The 27,153-nt window shown below is 22.8% G+C and overlaps 6 protein-coding genes across 8 annotated transcripts; 1 reads left to right on the top strand and 5 right to left on the bottom strand.

The window, feature by feature from the left end:
* The first annotated feature begins 54 nt into the window (after positions 1-54).
* LOC122858827 (protein DDI1 homolog 2) lies at positions 55-2,595 on the top strand. 2 transcript variants are annotated; one of them, XM_044161999.1, is made up of 6 exons: positions 55-659; positions 728-964; positions 1,037-1,291; positions 1,552-1,857; positions 1,928-2,044; positions 2,393-2,595. In XM_044161999.1, the coding sequence occupies exons 1-6, from the start codon at positions 389-391 to the stop codon at positions 2,593-2,595; spliced, it is 1,389 nt and encodes a 462-aa protein (XP_044017934.1). In that variant the 5' UTR covers positions 55-388. The 2 variants fall into 2 exon arrangements, with proteins under 2 accessions (XP_044017934.1, XP_044017935.1); XM_044162000.1 differs by having other exon boundaries at positions 91-659; positions 731-964.
* A 130-nt stretch (positions 2,596-2,725) lies between these two features.
* Positions 2,726-4,602, bottom strand: LOC122858828 (myo-inositol 2-dehydrogenase-like). Its single transcript, XM_044162001.1, has 4 exons — positions 4,377-4,602; positions 4,067-4,312; positions 3,616-3,997; positions 2,726-3,552 (listed from the first exon to the last, which is right to left on the bottom strand). Exons 1-4 carry the CDS (start codon positions 4,457-4,459, stop codon positions 3,085-3,087), a joined length of 1,179 nt encoding a protein of 392 aa, XP_044017936.1. The 5' UTR covers positions 4,460-4,602; the 3' UTR covers positions 2,726-3,084.
* Positions 4,603-5,053: 451 nt separating this feature from the next.
* On the bottom strand, positions 5,054-6,119 carry LOC122858824. 2 transcript variants are annotated; one of them, XM_044161996.1, is made up of 5 exons: positions 5,934-6,119; positions 5,605-5,852; positions 5,398-5,543; positions 5,220-5,338; positions 5,054-5,132 (listed from the first exon to the last, which is right to left on the bottom strand). In XM_044161996.1, the coding sequence occupies exons 1-5, from the start codon at positions 5,992-5,994 to the stop codon at positions 5,128-5,130; spliced, it is 579 nt and encodes a 192-aa protein (XP_044017931.1). In that variant the 5' UTR covers positions 5,995-6,119; the 3' UTR covers positions 5,054-5,127. The 2 variants fall into 2 exon arrangements, with proteins under 2 accessions (XP_044017931.1, XP_044017930.1); XM_044161995.1 differs by having other exon boundaries at positions 5,054-5,338; positions 5,934-6,117.
* Positions 6,120-7,929: 1,810 nt separating this feature from the next.
* On the bottom strand, positions 7,930-10,645 carry LOC122858823 (metacaspase-2-like). Its single transcript, XM_044161994.1, has 2 exons — positions 10,398-10,645; positions 7,930-10,320 (listed from the first exon to the last, which is right to left on the bottom strand). Exons 1-2 carry the CDS (start codon positions 10,528-10,530, stop codon positions 8,033-8,035), a joined length of 2,421 nt encoding a protein of 806 aa, XP_044017929.1. The 5' UTR covers positions 10,531-10,645; the 3' UTR covers positions 7,930-8,032.
* Positions 10,646-14,016: 3,371 nt separating this feature from the next.
* On the bottom strand, positions 14,017-16,424 carry LOC122858822 (DE-cadherin-like). The gene is made up of 2 exons (XM_044161992.1): positions 16,245-16,424; positions 14,017-15,064 (listed from the first exon to the last, which is right to left on the bottom strand). The coding sequence occupies exons 1-2, from the start codon at positions 16,312-16,314 to the stop codon at positions 14,124-14,126; spliced, it is 1,011 nt and encodes a 336-aa protein (XP_044017927.1). The 5' UTR covers positions 16,315-16,424; the 3' UTR covers positions 14,017-14,123.
* A 553-nt stretch (positions 16,425-16,977) lies between these two features.
* Positions 16,978-18,764, bottom strand: LOC122858821. The gene is made up of 4 exons (XM_044161991.1): positions 18,688-18,764; positions 17,876-18,465; positions 17,491-17,781; positions 16,978-17,425 (listed from the first exon to the last, which is right to left on the bottom strand). The coding sequence occupies exons 1-4, from the start codon at positions 18,746-18,748 to the stop codon at positions 17,234-17,236; spliced, it is 1,134 nt and encodes a 377-aa protein (XP_044017926.1). The 5' UTR covers positions 18,749-18,764; the 3' UTR covers positions 16,978-17,233.
* Positions 18,765-27,153: the final 8,389 nt, after the last annotated feature.

Below are 27,153 nucleotides of genomic sequence, written 5' to 3'. Positions count from 1 at the left end.
CAAAATCGCTGATTATAAACACACCCAAGGCTATGTTCATGTAAATTAGATTTGTTTTTTCTTTGTTATTGTTATTATATTTTTTTTTTTGTGTTTTTGTAATTTGTATGTGTGATTTTGTGTTTACAAAAGAAGAAAAACTGTTTATCATTCAGTCACTCCATTTCAGTCATCTAAATTTTTAATTTATAAAAACGAGAAAGAAAAAAACAAAATAAAACAATAAAATTAATTAAATATATTCTTTAATTAATAAAAATAAAATTATAAAGTTTTGTCTGAAATTTTTGAGGTTGGTAGATTTGACGTAAAAAAAAGATAGAAAAAAAAAAAAAAAAGTAAAATTTTCTTTTTGAGTGAAAACATAATACAAAAAAAAAAATACAATATGAAGGTCACTGTAACAACATTGGGTGATGATATTTTTGTTCTTGATGTTAGTGAAGAGCTTGAATTAGAAAATTTTAAAGCATTTTGTGAAATTGAATGTGGCGTCCCGGCGCCAGAAATTGTTATTGCATTTAATGGAAGACCACTTATGGATGATAAAAAATCACTCAAGCATCATGGAATTGGTGATGGTGATGTTGTTATTTTACAACATATGCATCAAAGTGGTGCCGATCTTAATCCACCACCATCAGTACCAGGAAATGGAGGTATTACATAAAAACTTTCTTCAGTCACATCAAAAAAAATTTGTTATTAATTAATTTATGTATTTTAGCAGTTCCTATGTTGGACTTTAGTTCAATAAGAATACCAGGTGCCTCAGCAAGTACATCATCACCAGCTGGAGGTTCAACACCAACTGGATTACCACCATCTCAACGATTTCAAAATCCACGTAGTGAAGATGATCCTGCAAAAATACGTGATATGTTTCTTGCAAATCCTGATCAAGTTGCTTTGTTGAAACAAAATAATCCAAGACTTGCTGATGCTCTTCTTTCTGGAAATCTTGGTATATTATTTATTAAAAATTATTTATTATATTAAAGTTAGCCATTTATTAATTAACACTTTTGTTTTTTAGATACTTTTTCAAATGTTTTAAAAGAACAAGTTAAAGTACGAGAAGAACGTCAAGCACAACGTTTAAAAATGATGAATGCTGATCCATTTGATACTGAAACACAAAGATTAATTGCTGAAGAAATAAGACAAAAAAATATTGAAGCAAATATGGAAGCAGCTATGGAATATAATCCAGAAACATTTGGAACAGTTGTTATGTTATATATTAATTGTAAAGTTAATGGTTTTCCAGTTAAAGCATTCATTGATTCAGGTAAATTTATTTTTATCATGATTATTATTTTTGATTTATAAATATACATTTTTATATTTTCTTTCTTGTTTTTTCTTTTTGAAAAACTATTTTTACATCACCAGTATTATTATTTTATTTTATTTTTCAACGTGTCATTGCTTCTCGTAAAACATAAATATAAACATTTTATGTATTTGAGAAAAAAATGCCAACATGCCAACAGACAATTCTATTTAAAACATCATGATAAATTTTAAATGTTGTTTTTTAAATTGTAGGAGCACAAACAACAATAATGTCAGCTGCATGTGCTGAAAGATGTCATATAATGCGACTCGTTGATTCAAGATGGTCTGGTGTTGCCAAAGGTGTAGGTGTACAAAGAATCATTGGAAGAATTCACATGGTACAAATACAAATTGGAAATGATCATTTAACAACGTCATTTAGTGTTCTTGAAGAACAACCAATGGATATGTTATTGGGTTTAGATATGTTAAAACGTCATCAATGTTGTATAGATTTAAGAAAAAATGTTTTGACTATTGGAACAACTGGCACTGAAACAACATTTTTAACTGAAGGTAATTATTAAATTAAAATATATATTTTAAAGATTTATTAATGTTATTTATCTGTTAATTTAATTATCAGGTGAATTGCCAGAATGTGCAAGACTCAGTGGAAATAATGACACATTGGATGATCAAGATTATCAAAAAGTTTTAGAAGACAGTGCTAAAGAAGCTAAAAAATTACGACAACAACAAGGTAAGTAATCGTCAAGCTATCATCATTTTTTTTTTTTGGCAAATCATTATCAACAAAAACTGGTTCATTTGATAGCTCCATCAACTTGAAAAATAATTCCAAAATCCTACAAGTTTTTTTTCTTTTCATACACTAAAAATCAAGAGCGAATAATTTAAAAAAATGTTTTTTCAATTGATAAATTAAATGTATTTTTTATTAACAATAATTATTGAAAATTTCATTAGTTATTTAAATGATAATTATTATATTTTTAATCAATTCGTAAACATCAGAAAAATTATTAATAAAAAATGAAAAAATTATTGTATCATTTTGTTTTTTGTTTTTGTTATTTTAAATTTACAGAAGGAGCATCTAGCTCGACTTCTGATACATCAAGTAATCCAGATACAACAATATCTCCAAATGATCCATTTACTGAATCAAATGTTAAAGCAATTGAGACACTTGGTTTTTCACGTATTGAAGTTATTGCTGAACTACGTAGATTTAATGGTGATAGTATGCAAGCAACTGCTGCTCTTTGTGCAAAATCTTTAAAATTTTAACTTAAATAAAACGACAAATGTTACAAATTAAGTAAAAATATCTATATTAAAAAAATTATAATAATATTCAACGATAAATAACATCAATTTTGAGATATATTTAAAAATTTTTCATCATTCTTTAACTTTTAAACAGCTAAATAAAAAAGACTTGGTAATATTAAGATTATAAACTTTTTATTATTTTTTTTTTTCCTTTTTTTTCATCAGTCATTTTAAAATAAAATAAAATAAAAATTTTATCTTTATTATTATCATTTTATTTATTTTTCAACAAACAAGTATTGTAAATAAAAAAAATAATTAAAGTGATAAAATAATTATATCAATAATTGAAAAAAAAAAAACAAAATGTCAATATTTTAATATGAAAATTGGAAAAAAAAAAATTTAATTTAATATTAATTTTTATAATTTATAATATTTGTATTTTGATAATCAATTGAATGCAATTTAAAAAATATATAACACAAATATTATGGAATAAAATTACTGAGCTAAATGATTGTTGGGAATTTCATCAGTTGTCCAATTTAATGTAATCATTTTTCCACTTCTTGCTGACTCTTCACACGCGGTAGCAATTTTAGAAACTGCCAAAACTTCTTTAGCTTCAACACTACATATACTTTTGCCCAAAACAATATCTATAAAATGATCAAATTCCCGCATATAAGCAAGTTTAAATCTACTTGGAAATGAGTACCATATTGGTGAATGATTAGGACCATTATATTTATACATTGTTTCAACACAATGAATTGGTTGTTCATTTTCAGCTCTAACAACACCTTTTGGACCAAATGCTTCTAATCTCATGTCATAACCGTAACATGAATTTCTTGATAAATCAATAATGCCCAATGTACCAGATGGAAATTGCATTGTCACTGCAACGGTATCAAAGTCATCAATTGCTTTTATTTCTGGTATATTAGCAGCTGCTTGAACAGATACCTAAAAATATTAATTAAAAATTTAAATAACAATACACTAATAAACATTAAATTTATCAATTACCTTTGATGGAAGTTCACCAATTAACCAAGTTAGCAAATCAATATCATGAACCATACAATCATGAAATATTCCACCAGAATTTTTGAGATAATCAATTGTTGGAATTGGTGAATCTCTTGATACAGTTTTAACAACTTGTGCATGTCCAATTTTACCTTGACGTACTTCATCTCTAACTGTTGAATAACTTGGATCAAATCTTCTATTAAAAGCTGTAAATAATGGTTTACCAGATTTTCTAGCAGCTTCAAAACATTTTTCAGTATCTGCTCGATCTTCAGCAACTGGTTTTTCACAAAATACAGCTTTTTTTGCATCAAGTGATTTTAATACAATTTTTTCATGTGTATAAGTTGGTGAAGCAACAACAACAGCATCAACACTGTAAATATACTTGTTATTATTATTAAATTAATTTTTAAAATTTTGATAATGCTAGGAAAATAATTACGCTTTATCTTGAAAAACTTTGTCGGATTGTTTGCTTGTAAGAAAAGTAACATCATTAAGACAAAAATGATTTTTTATTTTTGACCATTTTTCTTCAATGTCATCAACAATGTATAATAATTTTACACGTTTACTACCAATTATATTTGAAAGATGAATTGTTCCGGCTCTTCCAACACCAAACAGAGCGATTCCAATTATTTTTTCATTTGATCCATCATTACTACATCTAAAATCACTTTCATAACTGAAAAAGAAAATATAAATATAATTATTTTTTAATTAATTTAAATAGTTAAATAGTTTTTTACTTTTTATAAAGATAATCTTCTGCTGGTGGTCTTGGAATTGGCTTTGAATATGGTGATGCTTCTTTATACTTAATTGTTGCCATCGTTAATATTTAATATTATTTTTCACTGACTTACTTGAATTTTTAAATGATAATTTTATCAATGTACAAGCCATTTTATACTCACTGATAATTAAATAAATCCCCTTCTAAAAATTCATTAGCATGATAAGCAAAATATATCATTAATAAAAAAATAAATTTATAGATTAAATTTGAACTTTTTAGTTTATAAAAATTCTAATCAATCATTATGAATATAAATTAAATACAGTGTGTAAATAACTTGAATGATAATTTTGATATTTATTACATCACATGTAAATTATTCCATTTTGATAATTTTTGTTTATTAAATCAGACAAACAATTTTTAGAAAAAAATTAAAATTTATAAATGAAAAATACATTTTAATAAATAACAAAATTTTTTATGATGATGATGGATGATGATTGATGATTATATTTAACATTAGATAATTTTTAAAATGACAAATCAAATTTTTATTTTAAATTGTAGACAAATTTTCCATAATTTTTATTTTTGACTTATCACATTGCCTACTATTTTTTCATTGGGTCAACTTTTCAAATAAACCTTGCTCTTTATTTTTAAAATTAGCTTAGATATCTTGACGTCATCTGTGGCCAGAAGAACACAGCTTATTGTTTTTTTTTTTTTTATTGTACTTTTCTAACTCGACACAGTGTTTATCCTAAAAAAAAAGTTATGTTGTTTTTTGTTGTTAAATAAAATTTTTCTTGAATTGTGGGATGTAATTAAAGCTCGTCTTTTTCCTTACGATGAAAATTTGGTGTAAAGATGACTTCGTCACTATAACTTTGAATAAAAGCTGCACGTTTTTTTCTATCACGTCCTGGATCAGCATCAACAAGTGCAATGCTACTTGATCTAGCACGTCTAAAATATTTAGAAATTTTTTAATTAATTATTATTAAATTTATCAAATTTATTATTACCTTTTTTTTGTTGTATTAACTTCGGCTGATACAGTGTGTTCACGTGGCTGTGAAAAATCACACTCTAAATTAAATGCTGCATCACCTGGTGTTACTAATTCATCATCATGTTGAATCACCAATACATTACTGTATTTATCACCATCCTAATTTAAATAAATTCCATTTAAATTAATTTTTTTAATTATTATAAATTTAAGTAAATACCTTTTCTGTTTCACAATTATGAAGTGGAATATCCATTGTAAAACTTCTACCTGTTTTTGGATCTAAAAAACATGGTGATTTTTTAGAATGAAAACTTCCTTGTGTATATATAACACCAGTAAAATCATCAGTTGTTTTTAATTCAATTTTCATACTTTCAGCACCACATTTAAGACCAACTTTATCATAACCATCTGTTGATGCTCCAATATTAAATTCATTTGATAAATCTTGTTCCCAAATTTCTTCTAAAATATAAAATATATATTTATTTAAGTATCAACAATATTTATTATAATAAAAATTATATTAATTAATTATTTTTTAACCTGATTTTGATAAACATATTATTAAAACAATAATATGCAAATAAATAAATATATTATTCATTTTTAATTTATTATTTTATATTTAAAACAAATAATCAAATAAATTTTAAGATGTAGTTTATTCAAGGATGCTTTCTCAACTGAATCACCTGTATTTTTTTTTTTTTGATGCGTCTACAAGGTCTCATCTTGGATTGTCAAGGTTGACTTTCCCTTTTTTATAGTTCGATGACCCAACTTGAAAAATAAAAAAGGAAAAATAAACGGTACAAAATAATATCAAAAAATCTATTTAAAATAGTATTTATTTATTTTACAAAAATATAAATATGCTAATTTATACAATTATTGAATTAACTTCAAAGTGTTTTAAATTTTTACAATTATTTGAAATATCTAAAAAAATGCTTTTATCAATTTTATGGCTTGTTTGAATTTTTAAATATTCTAAATTACTTAATTTAACAATTTCTTTGAAAGATGCTTCAGTCAAATCAATAGCATCAATTAAATCAGAATTTGTTAAATTTAAATGTTTTAATTCTTTACAATTATTTGCAATATCAATGACAACATCATCATCAACATGACATTCATACATATTTAAATATTCTAAAATATCCAATTTACCAAATCCAAATTGTCCAGTAGCATTAACACCAGTTAAATTAATATTTTTTAAATTATGTGAATTTTTTAATATACACGTAAAAACATCAATATATTGCACATTTTTAAAATTTAAATATTCAAGATTTTTCAAGCTAAATGTGCCATTTAAATTCATTAAAAATGATAATCTATTAAATATTGAGTCAAATTTTTCATCACAGCTGCAATCTGCTAAACTCAAATGTGTTAATGACTTTTTTTTTAATATTTTTTCGATTGTGTTTATTCCCATGTAAAAGCCATTTAATTCAAGATGTTGCAGAGAATCGAAACTTCCAATTGCCTGTAATATAAAATTAAATTAACTATGTAATTGAATTTTTGAATAATTAATATATCAACTTACACTTGTTGCACACATGTCATATGGTGATGGATAAATAATACTCTTTAAATCATTATCTGCAAATGAATCAGTTTTAATGACAATTTTTTCAATGTCAAATCCCAAATTCATAAGTAACCACAAATGAATATGATTTATATTTTCATTATTTATTTGACAACGTTTTGTACAATCAAGAGAAACACTTTTTAAATTTTCCATGAATGGTAATGATTCTTCAAAATCAATTTCTTTATAATTATTTAAATCTAGAACAAGATTATTGATATTTGGACAATGAGTTTTGATAATTGGTAAAATACTTGAATCACATTTTTTTCCAATAGTTAAACTCTTCAAGTTACAGCCATTTATTGGCAATATTTTTTCTACATAATCTTGTGATTTTTCTGTAAAATCCATTTCATCAATAATCCCAATTGACGTTTCATTATCATCAGGTAATTTAAGACAAGAATTTGCAAATTCACTGAAATGTAAATAATCAATTAATAATTTTAATTGTCAAATAAAAAAAATTATAATTCAACAAATAAATACCTTAAATTATTGTTAATACTTATTTCTCGACAATTTAAATTGGTCGACAATAATCTGTTGACATTTTGATAAATAAATTTTTCATAATTTTTCTTTGTTAATTTAATTGATTGACGAAATTTTATTTGACAAATTTTTTTTGATAAATTAAACATTTTTACACTCTAAAACATGAATTTTCATTTATCCAAATAAATAAATAAATTAAACTTCAATTTACACTTGTAAACAATATTTATTTACTATTTTTTTTTATAAAAATAAAATGTCAATTGACAAGTAAAAAAAATTCTGATGATCATCACACACATTCTTACCAACACAAACAAACAAATGTGGAAGCCATTTTTCTTTTTATTTTTTCCGCCAATATTTAAAAAAAAATCATCAAAAAACAACAATGAAAATATGAAATAAAAACACAAAAACACAGAAAAATTATTTATAAATTATTATCAAAGAATCTTTATTAAAAATTTTTAGGGTTTAATGTACACAAGGGGGGGCGAGGGGAGAAGGAAAAATAATAATAAATAATAAATTACTTAAATGGCATAATGTTAATAATAATTTCTTTTCTTCTTTCAATATGCCAATCATCATCAACATAAGCAACAACACTAACTGCTAAATAATTATCATCATCATGAAGATAATCCACAGCTGTATTTTTAAAATTTTTACTTTTAATTAAGCAATTTTTATCAGTATCAATATCAAAATAAGAATAATCATTGTTTGTAAATGAATATGATATTATTTGATCACCAATATCATCATTAACATCAACACTTAAATCATATAAACAATGATTATTAATTGAATTTTGATTTGTTAATTGTAAATTTGTTTGAGCATTTAAATTATCATGAAATATCAAGCCAGTGTCATTGGATTTCATGATGAATATTTCAACAATTGATGTGTCTCTGTCAGCACCACACACAGCTTCAATTTCCAACTGATATTTTTTGACTTTATTATAATCAAGTTTATTATTCAGTTGAATATTATTATAATCAAGTTTAAATGTATCATTAACATTACCAGATATAATATTAAATTTAACAATTTCATTTGAAGCTGGTAATGTATAGACTGAAATAAAATGTTCATTGATATTTTTATCATCAAAAATATTAAACACATAACGATCCTTTGAAAATTTAAATTCGCTATAATTTTTAGGAACATGTATTGTTAAATCAACACTTGAATTAATTGATGAATCATCTTTGCTAATTATTGTTATTGGAATAATTGGTTTAACTCTGTTGTTTGAATGAAGCTTGGCTGTTGAATAAAGCTCATTATCACCACGTATTTCAAATAATTTTGACATTAATTTTCCTCTTTTTGTTGTTAAATTAATGACGAATTTAAATTGTTTAAATACACTTGTTGCATTGTTACTGTTTGCTGTTAAATTAACAATAAAACCAGGTGAATTATTATCTTCTAAATAATATATTTTATATGGCAATGTAAATACTTCATTGTAATTTGCTCTTATAAAATTGATATTTATTTGAATACTTGTTTTGAGAGATGTTGGTCCATCACCATCATTGTCAAATGCAAATATATCAAGCTTATTACTTGGATAATAATTGTATTGAGTATTTTTAATTTTTTTAATTAACTTAACACAACCATTATTATCAATGTCAAAATATTGTGGCTCAGATAAACCATAAATAACATGTTGATTAATTTTTTCATCATCAATATCAGGATCATATGCTTCAACGTTAATTAAACAACCTTCAATATCCTTATCAATCACAATATCAATTGTATCATTATGACTTTTAAATACTGGTGAATAATTATTAAATTTTTTAATAATTATTTTAATTTTTTTATCAATATTGTAATTAAATATTTCATCAATTGCATTTATTGTTAGTTCATATATCATATCATTTTTATAATCAGAAAATATATCATTAACATAAATTTCACCTGTTGATGTTATCATAAATTGTTCATCATCATTACCAGATGTTATCTTGAATGATACTTGATTAAAATTATTTTTTAAACACAATTTTGTAATTGGTGTTGTTGTATTTATAAAATATTCATACTGTTGTTTAGTTGATATTTCAAATGTTGATTTATCCTTACAAAAATCAAGTTTATCATCATTTTTTTCAATACATATTGTTAGCAATAATTCATCAGTCATCATGTACTTATTATCAGTTATTAATAATGATATATTGTACATATTTTTATCATGATAATCAAATATAACTCGACTATCAATAATACCATTATTTTTAATATCAAATTTATCATAAATCATTTGGCTGTTATTTAATTTATTTATTCTATATGTTAAATTACTTTTATCAATATTATATTCATCAAGATTTATTATTTCACGTGGAAATAATTTTTCTCTAAATGGTATACAATTGTTGTTGCTGTTTATTATGAAATTTGATTTTTTATAATTTTCATTTGCATCTGATAATTCAATGTTAACTGTTATATTTTTGTACGGATAATTATTCATATTTATCCAATAATAATCATCACGTGGTATAATATTTATTGTCATTATTTTATTGTTGTTATTCATGTATTTGTATAATTTATTTTTCATAATCATACAGCCATTTTCATCAATATGAAATAATGAATTATGTATTTTATTTGTAATGATGTATTTAATATTTTCATGGCTATTTTTATTATTATTGAATAAATTAAAATCAGCATAATATGCATTTAAATTTGTTATACAATCATTTGTTATATTTCCCTCAGTTATTTTAATGTTGTATTCACATTTTTCAGAATCAAAATTATGCTTACGAACTGTAAATAGAAATATAAATTAATATATAAATTAACAAAGTTATAATTTAATTGTATTTATTTAATGTTAGACTTACCAATTAATACAGTACCAATAATTAGTGTAACTATTATTAATAATAATAACAATATAATTGTTTTAATTTTCCATAATTTGATGTATTTATTTGTTGATTTATCAGTGACAAATGGATCTTTATCACTTGACATTATTTGCTATATTTAATGACAAATATTTAATTAACAATCACTCGATGACAATGGTAATAATTTTAATATTTATTATAATTTATTGTGAGACCGCGTGGTTGAGTGTTGACTGGCAGTGGTGTACGTGCCACAGTGCACGTGTTGTCCAGGCTTCCTCCCTCTTCTTCGGGCTTCCCTCGTGATGGTAGACGGTAGTAACCAGTAGCAACGTAGAAAAAACGACCAATGAAAAAAAAGGAATACTCAGTCGATATTCTAATATCCTAAACTCCTAATCAATGTCCTAACGACCTCTAAAAATATTTCTAATACAATCGAAAATTAAATTTTTTTTTTTTATCATTTTTTGAGTCATGAAAAATTTATGTATTTTTTTTTTGTTTTTTTTTTTTTAAATAAAATAAAAAGTTTTTGGTTTTTTTTTTTTTGTTTTTTTAAATATTTATTTATTTTGTTTTACATAAAAATAAAATCCATTTTATATTTTTTTTTAATGAGTTATTAATTATTAACATTATTCGAAAAATAAAAAAAAATCCGTTATTTTTTTTATTTATTTTTTTCAATGTAAAAAATAAAAATATTAAGTACTTTTTAATTGGAAAAAAAAAAAATGTATATTTTTGTAAAAATTAATATTAATTGTAATTAATTGTTTTTTTTTCTACCAATTTCGTTGAATTTTTAAATATTTTACGTGTAAAATAATATTCTCCTGTTTTAATTAAAAATTGATTATTTTTTAAATAAATATTTTTCATTACAGATTGACTTTTAAGTTGCCCAGAAACAGTTTGAATATCAAAATAAAATGAATTATAATCCTCATCAATTTTCCATGAATAAAAATTAATTTTTTTATCAATTATAACAACACGAGAATTTAAATTAATTTGATAATAATCAAAGTCACATGATGAACTTGGATGATCCCATTGTATACTAGCCAAGCCAGTCATTGAATTGATAAAAAATTTAATATTTTGTGGTGCAAGAGGAATCGTTTGAAATGTAGATTTATACAAAATTGAATTATCATTATTATCAGTATAAATTTTAACTGAGATATTGTATGCTCTTCCTGGTAACAAGTCATCAAATCGTATTTTATTTGATGTTGATACAAAACTTGATTGATTTTTTTCATCAGCTGGATATAAATTGATCCAATAATTTTTTCCACTTGATATTACCGGGGAAATTATAATTGCAATTGTCCTTTCTGATGTATATGATGTTATAATATTTTCTGATGATCTTGAAGTTGTCATGAATAAACGAGAAATATATTCAGCGCTGATCATTTCACTTGCACCAAGTGTAGAAATTTTTAAACAGTACGTTTCTCCAGGAATCAAGTCGTTAAAAATAAAAGTATTTGTATCTCTGGATACTTGAAGAGTCTTGATGTGTTTGTAAATACAATTATCATATTTATCCAGTGTTAACTGATAGCCAGAATATTTTTCTTGTTGATTTGGTACATTCCATTTAGCTTGGGCTGTTGTTGAATCTAAAAGTTGTACTTCTAGATGAGATGGTGGTTCCAATGCTGAAATACCTTGAAAAATAAATTATCATCTTGTTGTTAATATTATTTTTAATAATAAATTTTATAATTATTTTTTTTTAATACCTGTTGTTATTGTTGTTGCTAGAAAAAATAATTGACAAATGTATTTTATTTTTTTCGAATTCTTCATTGTAATGTACTATCAGATATCAATTAAAAAACAAAAAAAAAAAATTATTATTTACATCAAGGCTACTCGTATTGAATTTTTTTTTTTTTTTTTTTTCATTAACAGAGGTGATTGATGACTTCTTGACCTCTACTGCGGTTTTATTTTCAAACGCCTCAGTAACTGTGTGAAGAAATAAATTAAAAAAAAAAAAAACCTTGATATCGATGGTCATTAATGACATCCAATGATAATGACTCTAAACTTTGAGATTTATTGTTGAAAAAAAAAAAATTTTATTGACCTAAAAAAACAAATTATATAACTATAAAAAAAGCTGATTTTAAATAAACAACAATAAATTAAAATTAAATTTTTTTTATTGATTTAAAAACTACATTTACAAGATGTGTAAAAAAAAAATAGAAAAAAAATGTTTAAATACTTTTAATTCTATTTATTAAACATAATTTTCGTAATTTTTTTCTTTTAAAATTCATTTATTATTAATTAATTTTTCAAGTATAAATAGATTGTTTTCCATCAACATTAACAACAAAATAATTACTAAATAAAGTAACAAATCCATCAACAAATAATGTCTGAATTCCTCGATTTATTGTTTTAAAAATAAAATAATATTTAACATCTAAATTAAGACCTCTAACTTCCCACCACACCACACGTTTATTGATAACACTTCTTTGCCAAAAACCTAATTTAAAAATGACAAGTTCATAGTGATCAAAATCATATTCTAAATTCAATGGTTCCCATGACATAATGAAGCTAGTTGAATTTGATGACTTGTTAAATTTAATATTAAATGGTGAACCTTTTGCGCAAACAATTGGTACATCAATCTTTCTAATCACTGGTGATGTTGATAAAGTTTTAAATTGAATAATCATTTTATTAGATGCTGCACTTCTTATTGTCACTGTTTGGACTGTTACACTGTATGTTGTACCTTCATATAAATTATCAAATGTCATATTCGTTTGTGAAAAATAAAAAACTGATTTATTTTTATTATCTGGTGGATTTATGATGATTCGATAATGATGAAAGACACCACTTGCCGGTGGAGTATAAAAAATCGATGCTGATTTTGTTGTAATATTTGTGACAATCAAATCCATTGGTGGATTTGGTTTTATCACAACTTGTTGTGTTAAACAATTTGAAATTACTTCATCATTTTTCAGTGTAAACAACTGGATTGAATACAAGCCACCAGGAATTAAATTTTTAATCTCATAAGAATTTACGTTATATGTAATATCAAATGTTTCAGATAATACAAAATTATTTATACTATTTTTAAATTGTTTTAACTCAAGTTTAAAACTGGTAAAGTCATGTCCAGGTGGTGTCCAATTAATCAAGGCAGTTGTTGAGTTCAACACTTGAGGCTTTTCATGAACAACATTTGCTAAAATTAATTTATTTAAATATTAAAATAATTGTTTTATTGATTATTGATCATTATAATTTACCTGATGTTAGAGAAACAATTAAAAATAACAATAATAAATTGTGTATTTTCATTTTTATATTTTTTATGATGACAAGTTGGTGGCAATAAATGACTGATGATTTATTTTTTATTTCAAATGATTATAAAGCTAGACTTTTGTCTATGATATAAGCTGATTTAAGTATAAAAATTATTGACCTAAAATTCATAATGATTTTTTGTTATTTTTAAATATTTTATATATCACCTGATAAACATGTGATTAAAATTTATTTTTGTATTAGGAAAAGATTTTTAAATAATAAATTAAAAGCCATTATTTAATTCTAAATTTATTTTATTTATTTATAGTGATCTAAAAAAAAAAAATCACGAGGTGAACAAATGATCCAAGATATAAATAAAAATAATAAATAAAAAAGTAAAAAAAATTATTCAGTTGATAGCCAAAAATCATCATGATCTTGGTCGTCTTCAACTTGATTAATTTCAACGAATAAATATGATTTTCCTCTTCTACTTGGATCAACAATGTCTGTGATGATAATTGGAATTTTATACTGTGATTGTTCAGCATGATTAAATGTAACAGTTGCATAAAGATCATCATAATCAACAATATCAAAGCTTTCTTTAGTTTTTGCATCAACTTCATCATTATCAATTTCATAGTTAAAAGGTCCAGGACTTTGTGAATCAATTGCACTGAGTTTAATTATCACTCCAGCATTTTGTTTTTCATCCCAATAAATTGTTTGTTTAGATAAGAATGGTCCATTTTCATTTGGTACAATTACATTGACTTCGAGTAATGACATTTCAGTTGAAATACCAGCACTGTGATGAACAGTATGAACAATACGTAAATTCCATGATAATTTACCACTTTCTGGATCTTGATAAATTGGTTCTTTCAATATTAAACAACCATGATTATCAATTGTAAATATGGCTTTTTGAATTTCATTAATAATTTCGAATGTTTCGTTAGATTTATTTTTAGTTTTACTCGTTTGAAATTGAACAAGACAATCGTAGTATTCTTTTCCTGCTTCAATTGTCACTGATGATGGATAATATTCTTTTAAAAATATTTGTACAGTTGTGTAGTCACTATCAGCATCATCATATGCTGTGACGGTTAAATTATATTGTTGAAATTTTGAATAATCAATAAATTCATTGACAAATATTTCACCAGTTTCATTGTTTATTCTAAATGAATTTTCTAAATTACCAGATGTTATTTCATATGTTACTGGTGATGATGATGATACTGCTTTCACTTTGACAATTACATCATTTATATTTGTTGTATCAAATAAATCATTTACAGTGTATAAAGATTTTTCAAAATGAATTTTTTCATCTTCTGAAATAAATAAAATATAATTTTTTTTTTAATAATAATTTTTACAATGTATTGTATTTATTTTTATCAGTAAATAAAAAAAAAAATATTAAATATGGAATTTCGTCGAGTGGGATGCAAAAAAATAGTTTTTTAAATAATAATTTAAAATTTATATTTTTTTTTAAAACAAAAAACTAAATTATCTTTAAAAAATAATTTAAACATCAAATAATTGTAATATTATTTTTTAAATTGTAAATTTTTAGTAAGTTTATTAATAATTTATTATTATTATTTAAATTTTTAATATCATTTTTTTTTGTTAACAATATTGTAGGGTATTTTTTAAAGTAAAAATTTTTAATTTCTCATGAATTTAATTATGAATTTGCAAATTAATGGATTGATGAAAAAAAAATTTCGAGGGATATAATTTTATATTATATGTTATTGATGAATTGAGAATTGATTAATAAATTTATTATGTCAAATAAAAACAAATGTGTTGATAATAATGTAGTATAAAAAATGTCAATGAGACAGTTGTTGAGTAGACCAGCACTTGGGCTTCTGGTGGTTAAGGACCCTAGTTCAAGTCTAGGCTTGTGTGATGTTGTTTGGTAGGCAGGAATGTATTCATTTTCAAAATCTGCTTGAGTTTATTTAATTATATTTGGATTGAATAAAACTCATGAAATTCATCCTTTGAGGCAAATACTTCTTAGCATAGAACAAGAGTGGTCTACAAACTCCTCCCTCGTTCTGTGCTTGGACGTATTTGCTCCAAACGCTGGATACAATTTTTGATCATAATTTAAATATAAATAATTCTTCAATATACCCTGCTATAAAATTACTAGTCCAATATATTGCCAACAATTTTTTTTACAATTCAACATTAGACAAATTATAAATTAATTTACCTAAAACTAGCAGTAATTTTTTTCGCTAAACCAAAAAAAAAAAAAGATTACTCCAAAATTTACCTAAATATACCAAAAACAATACAGGAAAAAATTGAGTACATTGGAAATTCAGGAGACATAATTTTTTCTATAGTAAAAAATTAATTAACCAGAAGCCAATGGTTGCTTTAAAAAATTTAACGATAAATTTTTTAATTTAACTTTTTAATATTAATTTATTGTCTATTTATTATTAAATATTTTATAAAAAATTCAACACTATGTTAACTTACGAAAATCATCATTTCCATATCCACTTCCAATGAAAAAAAATAATCCAACAATTAAAATAGGAAACTGCATTATTATTTAATAATTTTTACAATTTAGAAATTTAATTATTATTGATTGTCTTGATGAATAAGTATTTAAATCTTGACTTGTGTTTCTTTATTGTAATTTTTTCAGACTGAATATTTTAATTTTTGTAGTCAATTTTATATACCACAGGAATCTTGAATATAGCATTGAGTTTTTTTTTTTATCAGTAGATAAAAAAAAGTATTAAATATAAAATTTCGTTGAGTGGGATGTGAAATAAATTATATTTTTGTCATTTATTATTATAATAATCTATTCAACTTGTAAAATATTGATTTAAAAAATTTTTTTTTTCTTTTATTTTCACCTGTTTACACAAATTTAATTTTATAACATCTGATATCATGACGCAAGTGATATTACACATGTTTAAAATATTTATTAAATTGATCTATATATTGAAAATTATTTATTTTAATTTTAATTATTCAATTTTTTAATTTTAATTAACTCATAAATTTTTTTTAGATATATTTTATTTTTTTTCAATTAAAAAGTACAAACAATTTACTAAAATATTTTTTCATTAATTTTCTTATCAGAAAAACAATTTTAGTTATAATTAATTAATTAAATTATTATTTAGTTGAAAATAGAAATTTTTAATTTTATTTTTCATTAGAATATATTATTTATAAATTATAATTTTACATTTTTTTTTTTTTTTTATCTTTTTGTCTATTATTATTTGTTTTTTTAGCTGTTTTTTTTACATTTAAAAATAATATTTTGTTATCTTCAAATACAAAGAATATTAAGCAATAAATTTTTCTATTTCCTTTTGTTCATGTAAATAGTGTTGAAAATTGTATAAATATTTAAAGTTAATAAATAATATTCAATAAATTTATTTATTTATCCAGTTAAAAATGTGTCAAAAACTATTTGAAATAATTTTTATTTATGACGTTGTGTTTAAACATTTTTTAAAATTTTCATTTTCATATTTATAAAAATTTTCAAGTATAAATTTGGCATCTGCAAAACAATTTGTAAATTTATTTTTAATAAATTCCAGGCTTTTATTAAAAATATTCATGGCAATGTCATGGTTCTGCTCTAAAAATTGTTGATCCGACAGTTTCTCCTCCTCCTTAATAAAAAAAAAATTATTATCAATGTCAATTGTAAATTTAAAATTATGTAACAATTATTTACCAATTTAATAACACGATTTGTATTATCTTTGTAACATTTTCTATATGTTTTAATTGTTTCTTCTTCAGCAAATGTAAATTCAAAACGTGATTTATCTGAACAGCTAGAACTTTTTCCTTGATCTATACTTTTTTGTGTCCAATTATATTTAAGAGGTGGACCAACAACATCAATATCTTGTATCAATTTAATTTTTTTTTGAGACATTTGTTCTCTACTTTTTTTTACAATATCCTTTATTTGTTTAATCAATTTTTCTTTCTTTGTTATTTTATCAATTGCCAATAACTGCTTTAAATTTAAAAAAGAAAAATTTAATTTAAAAAAAAATCAACATTTATTTTATCTACAACATTTATTTATCAAAAAAAAAAAGAAAACCAACCTGATTATTTACAAAATTAGCTGGATCAATAAATTGATAAATAATTGATTTTTCTGACTCAACACTATCACTAATTGATTGTACAATAATTGTATAATTTTTTCCAGTAATTAGATCTCTGATTGTAACATTATTTCCATTTGTTACAAGAGTATTATTTTTGTCAATATCATTTACCTTGTGGTATGTTAATTTACACATATTTTGAATACTTTTATTATTGGTTTTCCAAGATACAATAAGCCATCCAGTATTATCATCAATAGATGTTTTAATTTCTTCAACTGGAAGTGGCTTAACAGTAAAACTTTGATAAGCTGCAATACCAGTTTTATTATTTTTAAGTGTTGCAATTGTTACAACGTATTTTCTTCCTGGTTTGAGATCTTTAAATGTCCATGAATGATTATTATTAGCTGTCGTAGCTGCTATATCAAATGATGAAAAATTAAGTGGTTTATCAAGTGGTCCATCAAGTGAAATTCGATAGCCATCAAAAGTACCACAAGGTTCAAGAGGTGGACTCCAAGATACCTGGATCCATGATGATTCAACATCAACATTTAAATTTGAAGGTTCATTTTGGCAATCTATTTATATTGAAATTTAATTTTTATTAATTTAAACAAATGAAAATTAAAAATTAAAAATTTATTAATAAATAAATATTAAATTTATACATAAATTATGAAACTGAAAATAATAAATAATATTCTTCAAGTTTAATTTGTTATTTTAAGAATTTATATAATAATAAATTTAAACTTATTTAATTCATTTTTTTATATTTAAATTTGTTTTTTTACAATTACCTGCATTTAAACCAATTATTAAAAAAGAAGAAAATAAAATCCAGTGATGTAATTCAGCCATCTTTGAGAGCTTTATACTGACTGTTATTTTTTTATTTTTTTAAAGCTATAATTAGAAGCTATAATTAGAAATCAATTTATAAAAATATTAAAAATAAAGGAAAAAAAGAAAAAAAATATTAAAAAATAAAGGAAAAATATTGATTTTCAGTAACATCGTTATTTTAAATAAGATAAATGAATTTATAAATAATTATATTTTACAGACAATAATAAGCAATATTGTATGCAAAAATTGAATTAAAAATATAAATAAAATTTTAAGTGATTTTTCACCTTTCCAGCTCACTAAAACATCTAGATCAATTTGATGAGTTGATGAAAACTAAATTAAAATTAATTTCGAACATAGATCATTGTCGATACAACAGTTTTTTAAATTTACAAATTTTATAATATTTATTTATGCATTTTTTAATTTTATTTAAAAAATCATTGATTGATAATATTTACTTGCTTTATTCAAGAAAATTTTTAATATTATTTTACAGTTATTTATTCAACGACAATTAACTAAAAAATTTTTTTTTCTTTTTAAACTTGCAATTGTATTAAAATTGAATAACATAAAATTATAATAAACTGAGAATAGAAGAATTTCTATTTTTTTCATAAAACATATAATAAATTTCATGTTTTTAAATTTTACTATATTGTATACATAAGAATTGAGTTTACTATTATTATTTCGACTAAATCTTTAAAGTTAACTTGAATAGATTAAAATATCATACTGAAAATTAAAAACATATGAATTATTAATGTTATTGTTATTATAATAAAATTTAGATTTTTTAAAAATTATATTTTTATTGTTCAAAAATAATGAAATATTGTATGCTTACCATCAGCGAGCGTCAATCTAAGTACTGAAAAGTATGAACTTATTGTTTTAATGATTTTAATGAAACTTTCATAATTTAATGGTATGATATGGTATGCAGTTAATTCGTATCGATACAAACTTCTCATCATAATGATTCTTAAATATTTGACGGTACTTGTATCTAATTTATGCCAGTTAATATCACAGTAAATTAACATATCTATGCTGTTTATTATTCCACTTAATTTTTCACCAACAAAACAAAAAATAAACAATCGTGTAAGCATGATGATTATTATATTGATAAAACCACCAGTAACAATTGGATCATTATACTTGGCTGTGATTAAAAATCCAATTCCTTTGATAATAAATAAAAAAAAAAAACATTAATTTTTATAATTCAATTGATATACTATACAGGGTGTTTCGTAAGTTGCATATGGTAGATATACCACGAGATTGGACATAAAATTCTAAATAGTAAATGTTTTTTAATTTTTCATCTACGACGCTTTTTGAATCTCGAAGTCGTGGCAAATATATACTTGCATGAAAATAAAGAAAACGAGAATTAATTCATAAAGCTTTGAGGAGAGTTTTATCAAGGTTTCATTTGAATTTAAAAATCATAATCTTAATTATTCTATTTAGAAATATTTTTTTTTATACACATACATTACAGCAAAAAATTTAAATTTATTTTATCTACAAGTAAATATGAAATTGCATAGAATAAATAATTAAAATTTTTTTGTCTGAACTATAGCTTACATCTTAAACAATTTGATAAAAAAAAATTACGAGGATAGCTCAACTCCATCGTGGTCAAAAAAATAACAACTACTAAAATCCACCCCCTACCCCAGTTCAACGGTTTCAAAAATTCCCATATTTTTTTCTAAACTAGCTTAGATACTAGACAATTTATTAAAATCAAAATTACGAGGATAGCTCAACCGCATCATAGACAAAAAAATTAAAAATATCAAAAATTGACCTCCTACCCCCCTTTGACCATTTCAAAAATTATAATTTTTTTTTCTCGAGTAGCTTTATTCATAGAAAATTTAATAAAAAAAAAATACGAGGATAACTCAACTCTATCATAGTTAAAAAAATTAAAAACATCTTAAATCGACCCCCTACCCCCCTTTGACCATTTCAAAAATTCCCATTTTTTTTTTAAGTAGCTTATATAGATTTAAAAAACCCAAATTAAACACCCACAAAAATATCATAAAGAAATAAATTTTGCTTCAACAGTGGTTCTAGGTAATTACTCAATCTTTTTTAGAAAAATTGTCATTTATTCATGTGAACGGAGTGTTGATATATTTTTTCAAAATTATTAATAAATATCAATAAAAAATAATAAAAAAAATAAATGTGAATTACTATTTTTACAAAATTGTTCAATGAAAAATGACAACAAGAGAGAGAGTATTATTGCGATAATTATTTTTGAAGAACTATAACTAACAAGGCACAAAGGGTCGTAGATCAAAAATTAAAAAACAAATACTATTTGAAATTTTATGTCCAAATATCTCGTGTTATATACCTATTATGTGCAACTTACAAGACGCCCTAAAAAAAATAGTGAAGAATTACAAAACCTGCAAGACATGTAATTAGAATTATATTGCCAACATCAACAAAAGTTATTATATTATAAATTTCTTCAAAGTATTTTGATACTTTAATTAAATGATTGTGACGTTTTAAAAATTTATAAAGAAATTTTTTTTGTTTTGTTTTATCATTTATGTCATTAATATTTTTAAGATCATTAAAAAGTATAATATATTGTCCATACAAATGCATTGCAATGCTACAAAAAAAACTGAAACAAGTAGCAATTATAATTGCAATTAAAATCATTTGGATTGATTGATAAACGTAAGAAATAATATAAAAATTAAACGATATATTTTCTCGTGTCCAACAAGCTGGTTCAACTGGCAATACTCTAAAACTTTTTTTCATTTTTTTATAATCTTTATCAGTATTCCAAATAATTATTAATGGTTTAATAAAAACATGTTGTATTATAATTAAACAAACTCCACCAATTTGTATTAAAAATGCAGTTTTTGTATAGTAAGCAATTTTTTCCATAATAACACGAGACTCTTCATTTATCATATTATTTTGCCAATCATCAATGACAGATTGTAGAATAAATAACATTTTTTTTTTTTTCATACGTTGAATGATAATCGTCAGTGTCGCTAAAAGAGAACAGCTTGTTACGTTTAAAATATCAACAAGTTCTATAATTAGATAACAATTTCCAAAAATTATTAAGTTATAAGTAAAACTGAATATTTGTGGCAACTGTAAAAATTAATTTGCATTAATGTGATTATAACTGAATTTCAATATGATAATTGAATTTATTTTGTAATACGAAAAATAATATATACATACCATAATTATAACAATTAATGAAACTCGAAATTTTGTTTTAAAATTGTCACTTTGCATCGGCCAAATTCCTAAGATTTTATATAAATATCGGTACAAGCCAAGTGCATACTTGGTAACACTACTCCACTTCTTATGTTTATAGGTACTTGCTTCATGAAGTTCCATCGTGTAATAGAACAAAAAAAAATAATATTTCTACAATGTTTTTTTTTTTTTTTTATTTGTCATGCGAAGCTTGTATTAATAATTCATCTGTCGAAGGGGTGAGCGAGCTACCGAGAACATTTGTTTCATTTTTATTTTCCGAATCGCGTTGTTAATATTTTATTAGCATGTAAAGCTTATACCATTTTTAAATATGCACATATTTAATATATAAAAATATTTTTATTTGAATTATATATATTGCAATATCTTATTTTTATTTTCCGAATCGCGTTGTTAATATTTTATTAGCATGTAAAGCTTACCATTTTTAAATATGCGCATATTTAATATATATAATAATATATATATCTTATATGAATTTTATATATTGTAGCGTGTTCTTTTTTTTCACCCTCAACAAAAATCCTTTTTTTATTTTTTTTTTTTTTTTTTGTCACGAACATATAGTACATTGTCTTTACACTTTCTTTACACCTTCCGCAGTCTTGTGATATATCAAGAGTGAACATGTTATGCTATATGTTATCATATTGCTATTTGTTTAAGATATTTTTCATCACTTTTTTTTATGGACAAATTTCAAACACCAACTACATATAAATATATATAGTTAAAAGAAAAAATAAAAAAACAACTATCGCATCCAGTGAGTAATTAATAACTATTGTTAAATAAAATAATCGGACAAAAAGGAAAAAATTTTTAATCGTCAATTTATTGTTGTTGAGTCTTGTAAATTTTCGTTTTTTTTTTTTTTTTTTTTTCATTTTTGTCGTTTTTATTATCTAGATATTTTTATTACGGTTTTAGACTTTAGTGTTATTATTTTATTACTACCTGTTTTTTCAAAAGGATATTGCATTTGATAAAAAATTGTATGTAATAGTTATTGATAAAAAAAAAAAAAAAAAAGATAAAATTTGTTTGGAAAGTTCTCTGAGGTTTTTTAAAATTTCATTGAGTTAAATGACGTAATAATGATTTTGATTATTATTGTTTAATAATTTTTTTTATCAACGAATCGATTTCTCCGAATATTATAAAAAAAATTTACCCTATATTATTTTTTCCAAATTACAAATTATTGCTTCCTAATATTGTTTAGGATGCCTCATATATTATTGAATTGTAGTTTGTCAAATGGTCCATCAAGTGAAATTCGATATAGCCATCAAAAGTACCACAAGGTTCAAGAGGTGGATTCCAAGATACCTGGATCCATGATGATTCAACATCAACATTTAAATTTAATGGTTCGTTTTGGCAATCTGATTATATCCATTTTTATATTAATTTAAACAAACATAATAATAAATATTAAATTTATATAATACATAAATTATAAAACTCAAAATAATATTAATAATATTCTGCAAGTTTAATTTGTTATTTCAAAAATTTATATAATAATTAATTAAAACTTATTTAATTTATTTTTTTATATTTAAATTTTTTTTTTACAACTACCTGTGTTTAAACCAATATTATTAAAAAAGAAAAAAATAAAATCCAGTGATGTCATTTAGCCATGCTTGAGAGCTTTATACTGACTCTTTGGTTTTTAATTTTTTTAAAGCTATAATTAGAAATCAATTTATAAAAATATTAAAAATAAAGGAAAAAAAATTCTCTTGATACTTTTGCACACTTTTATTCAGTAACATCGTTATTTTAAATGAGATATAAATGAATTTACAAATAATTATATTTTACAGACAATAATAAGCAATATTGTATGCAAAAATTAAATAAAAAATTTTTACATTTGATATGATTTTAAGTGGTTTTTCTTCTTTCCAGCTCACTAAAACTTCTAGATCAATCTGATGAGTTGATCAAAACTAAATTAAAATTAATTTCCAATATAGATCATTGTCGATACAACAGTTTTTTAAATCTAAAAATTTTATTTATTTATATTTTTTTTTGTTTTATTTAAAAAATCATTGATTGATAATATTTATTTGCTTTATAATTAAAGAAAATTTTCAATATTATTTTACAGTTGATTATTCAAAGACAATTAACGAAAAATTTTTTTTTTCTTTTTAAACTTGCAGTTGTATACATAATTAATTATTTAAATGAAATAATAATTTGATACAATTAATAATTAAAATACAAAATACTGTACAAAAATTAAAATTAAAAGCAAATTTTTTTTTCTAATTTTATATAAATATTTTTATGACACGTGATATTTGCAGTATTTATTGGAAATTAATATTATTATTTTCAATATTGATCTGGATCGACAAAAACAATGACTTTTATAGTTCCACAATAACGTGAACTTCTACCTTCAACTATCAATGTACAATATGAATCGTATAACATTGGTTTAATACGAGCGAATGATTTATTGATACGAATAACTCCAGTTTTTGGATCTACTGCAAACATTTCGTTTCTATCGCCTCCAATAATTTTGTAAACAAGATCATCTGAGTCATATAATTTTTCAACATGAACTTTTCCAATAATTCTATTTACTTCATAATGTGGCTGAACGCTAGCAACTACACTTTCATCTTTGAATAGTGATCTTACTGGTGCTGGTTTACACTCAGACACGTCGATTGCACATGCTGAAATAAATATAATTTATTTATATTTTTTTTTTTCACTAAATTAATAATATTTATAAAACCAATTTTTACTTACCGAATATTGCACACATTACAAATAATGTAAGGAATAAATTATTTCGTTGATTATTCATTTTAATTCAAATATTTTTACGCTTTGAAAAAAAAAAAAAAAATCTACGTTAGATGTTGCAGAGTTGAATGCCAAAACCTTTATGTGATTTTTGAGATGCAACATGTGTTTTTCTTGTTCACGAAATGCACCCTGAAAAAAAATAGCCATGGGTTGCAAGTTGAAAATTGTTTAACATGAAAAAATAATGCCCAAAGAAAAATAAATAATGAATAAATCTCCTATCCCCTATTGATTTCTATTGAAAAAATAAAAAAGACAATAGAAAAAAAAAAGGAAAGTGGCAAGTAAAATTCACCATGCACTAACAAGATTTTAAAATCTTGCAAATCTTTTGTATTAAATTCTTGGAAAATCTTCTCTCCCTGATAGAAATGATTTTTTTTTTTCTTTTTTTCTATTCAAAAATTGAAAAGATAGAACAGTCCAGTTATATTCTAATATTTTTTTTCTACATCAAAATTATTCTACACAAGTTACAACAAATTAATTTTAATTATTTTTCCATTTTTTAAAAACAAATTCATCAATCTTTGAAGTACAGTAGTTCAAACTCCAAAACATAATTAAAAAATTTCCTAAAATTCTACTAAAATATTTGAATAAACAATACTAAATAATTTACAACAAAAAAAACAACCAAAAATATAAACAAATAGTTTTTTTTTTCATAGATATAAATAATTTTTAAAAATAAATTTTATTATCTATAGAAAAAAAAATATAAATTAAAAAAAAATATAAAATTTATTATTTACATTATTTTGTTTACATTAGTACAAAAAATAATATTAAATTAATTAATTATAATTAATTACAAAAATAAAATTATAAAAATAAAGCTGAAAAAAAAAAAATAAATTTCTTTTTAATTTAAATATTATTAACATTTAAAAATAACAATAAAAATGATGATAAAATATTTCATTTATCAACATTCAATATATTGTGGACAAATAGAATTTTCACCATGGTATTTCAAATAATTATAAGCATTTTTATTGATGCTTTTAAATGTAACATTAACATATGCATTAACAGTATGTTTTTCAATCCATTTACTCTCTTCAGTTATAAAAAATTTAAGATAATAAATACCATTTGTAATTCCTTTACGTGGTATTATTGTTCCAGTTCTAGTATTTAAATCAAAATTATCTGGTTTAACACCATTCCAATTGAAATGATAATCATTTAAATGCCAGCCATCATCATCATCATCAATATCAACATATAAATAATTTAAATCTAAATAATTATCATTCCAATATCTAATGATAACTGATCTTGATGTTTCTTTAACCCTAACATCATTAACATCACCAATTGTAACATTAAATAAACAACTTGATGATAAAGTTGGATAACCATTGTCAGCAACAATAATTGGTATAATATATTCTTGTCTTTCTTCACGATCAAATGAAACTCTACTTGCCAACATATCACCAATAATATAAAATTTTTCCAGAACAATTGAATCAGCTAATTGATCATCAATTGTAAAATTAAATGGTCCAGAATTTTTTGATGAATCATTATCATCAGCAATTAATTTTGTAATATTACCAGGTAATTGATTTTCATCCCATGTTACATGTGATGATATTAGCTGTGGTGGATTATCATTAATATCAATTAAATTAATTTTTATTTTTATAAAATCTTCAAGTGATTTTGTTGATGAATTATCATCATGTGCTGTTACAATTATTTCCCATGAATCTTTACCATTTGGTTTGTCGTAATTCAATGGTTTAATCATCATCAAACAACCAAGCTTATCAACAGTAAATATATCATTTTCTAATACAGTATAAATTATATTTTGATCAGCTGTTTTATCAATAATATCTGGATCATGAGCTGATATTGATGTTAAACAACCTTCATATATTTCTTCTTCTGGTATTGATATTTCTCTATCAAACTCATCAAATACTGGTGGATTATCATTAATATTTTCAATATATATTTTAACTGTTGTATTGTCACTTTTTTTACCATCAAAAGCACCAATATTTAATGAATATTTCGTTTTTTTTTCATAATCAAGTAAATTATTAACACTTATTTCACCTGTTGAATTATTTATTTTAAATCTTTTGTCACTATTGCCAGATGCAATGTTAAATATTATATTTTTATTATTGGAATTATTTTTTATAACAACACTAATTATTGTTTCATCAATTGGAATATTTTCTGGTATTGTTGGAGCAACGTAAATTGATTTTTCGAAATTAAATGATCCATTT

The sequence above is a fragment of the Aphidius gifuensis genome, linkage group LG6, assembly GCF_014905175.1.
Source record: "Aphidius gifuensis isolate YNYX2018 linkage group LG6, ASM1490517v1, whole genome shotgun sequence".
In the NCBI taxonomy this organism is placed as follows: Eukaryota; Metazoa; Arthropoda; class Insecta; order Hymenoptera; family Braconidae; genus Aphidius; species Aphidius gifuensis.
Note: the sequence above shows the minus strand (reverse complement) of the source record. Positions and strands in the feature narration are given on the sequence as shown.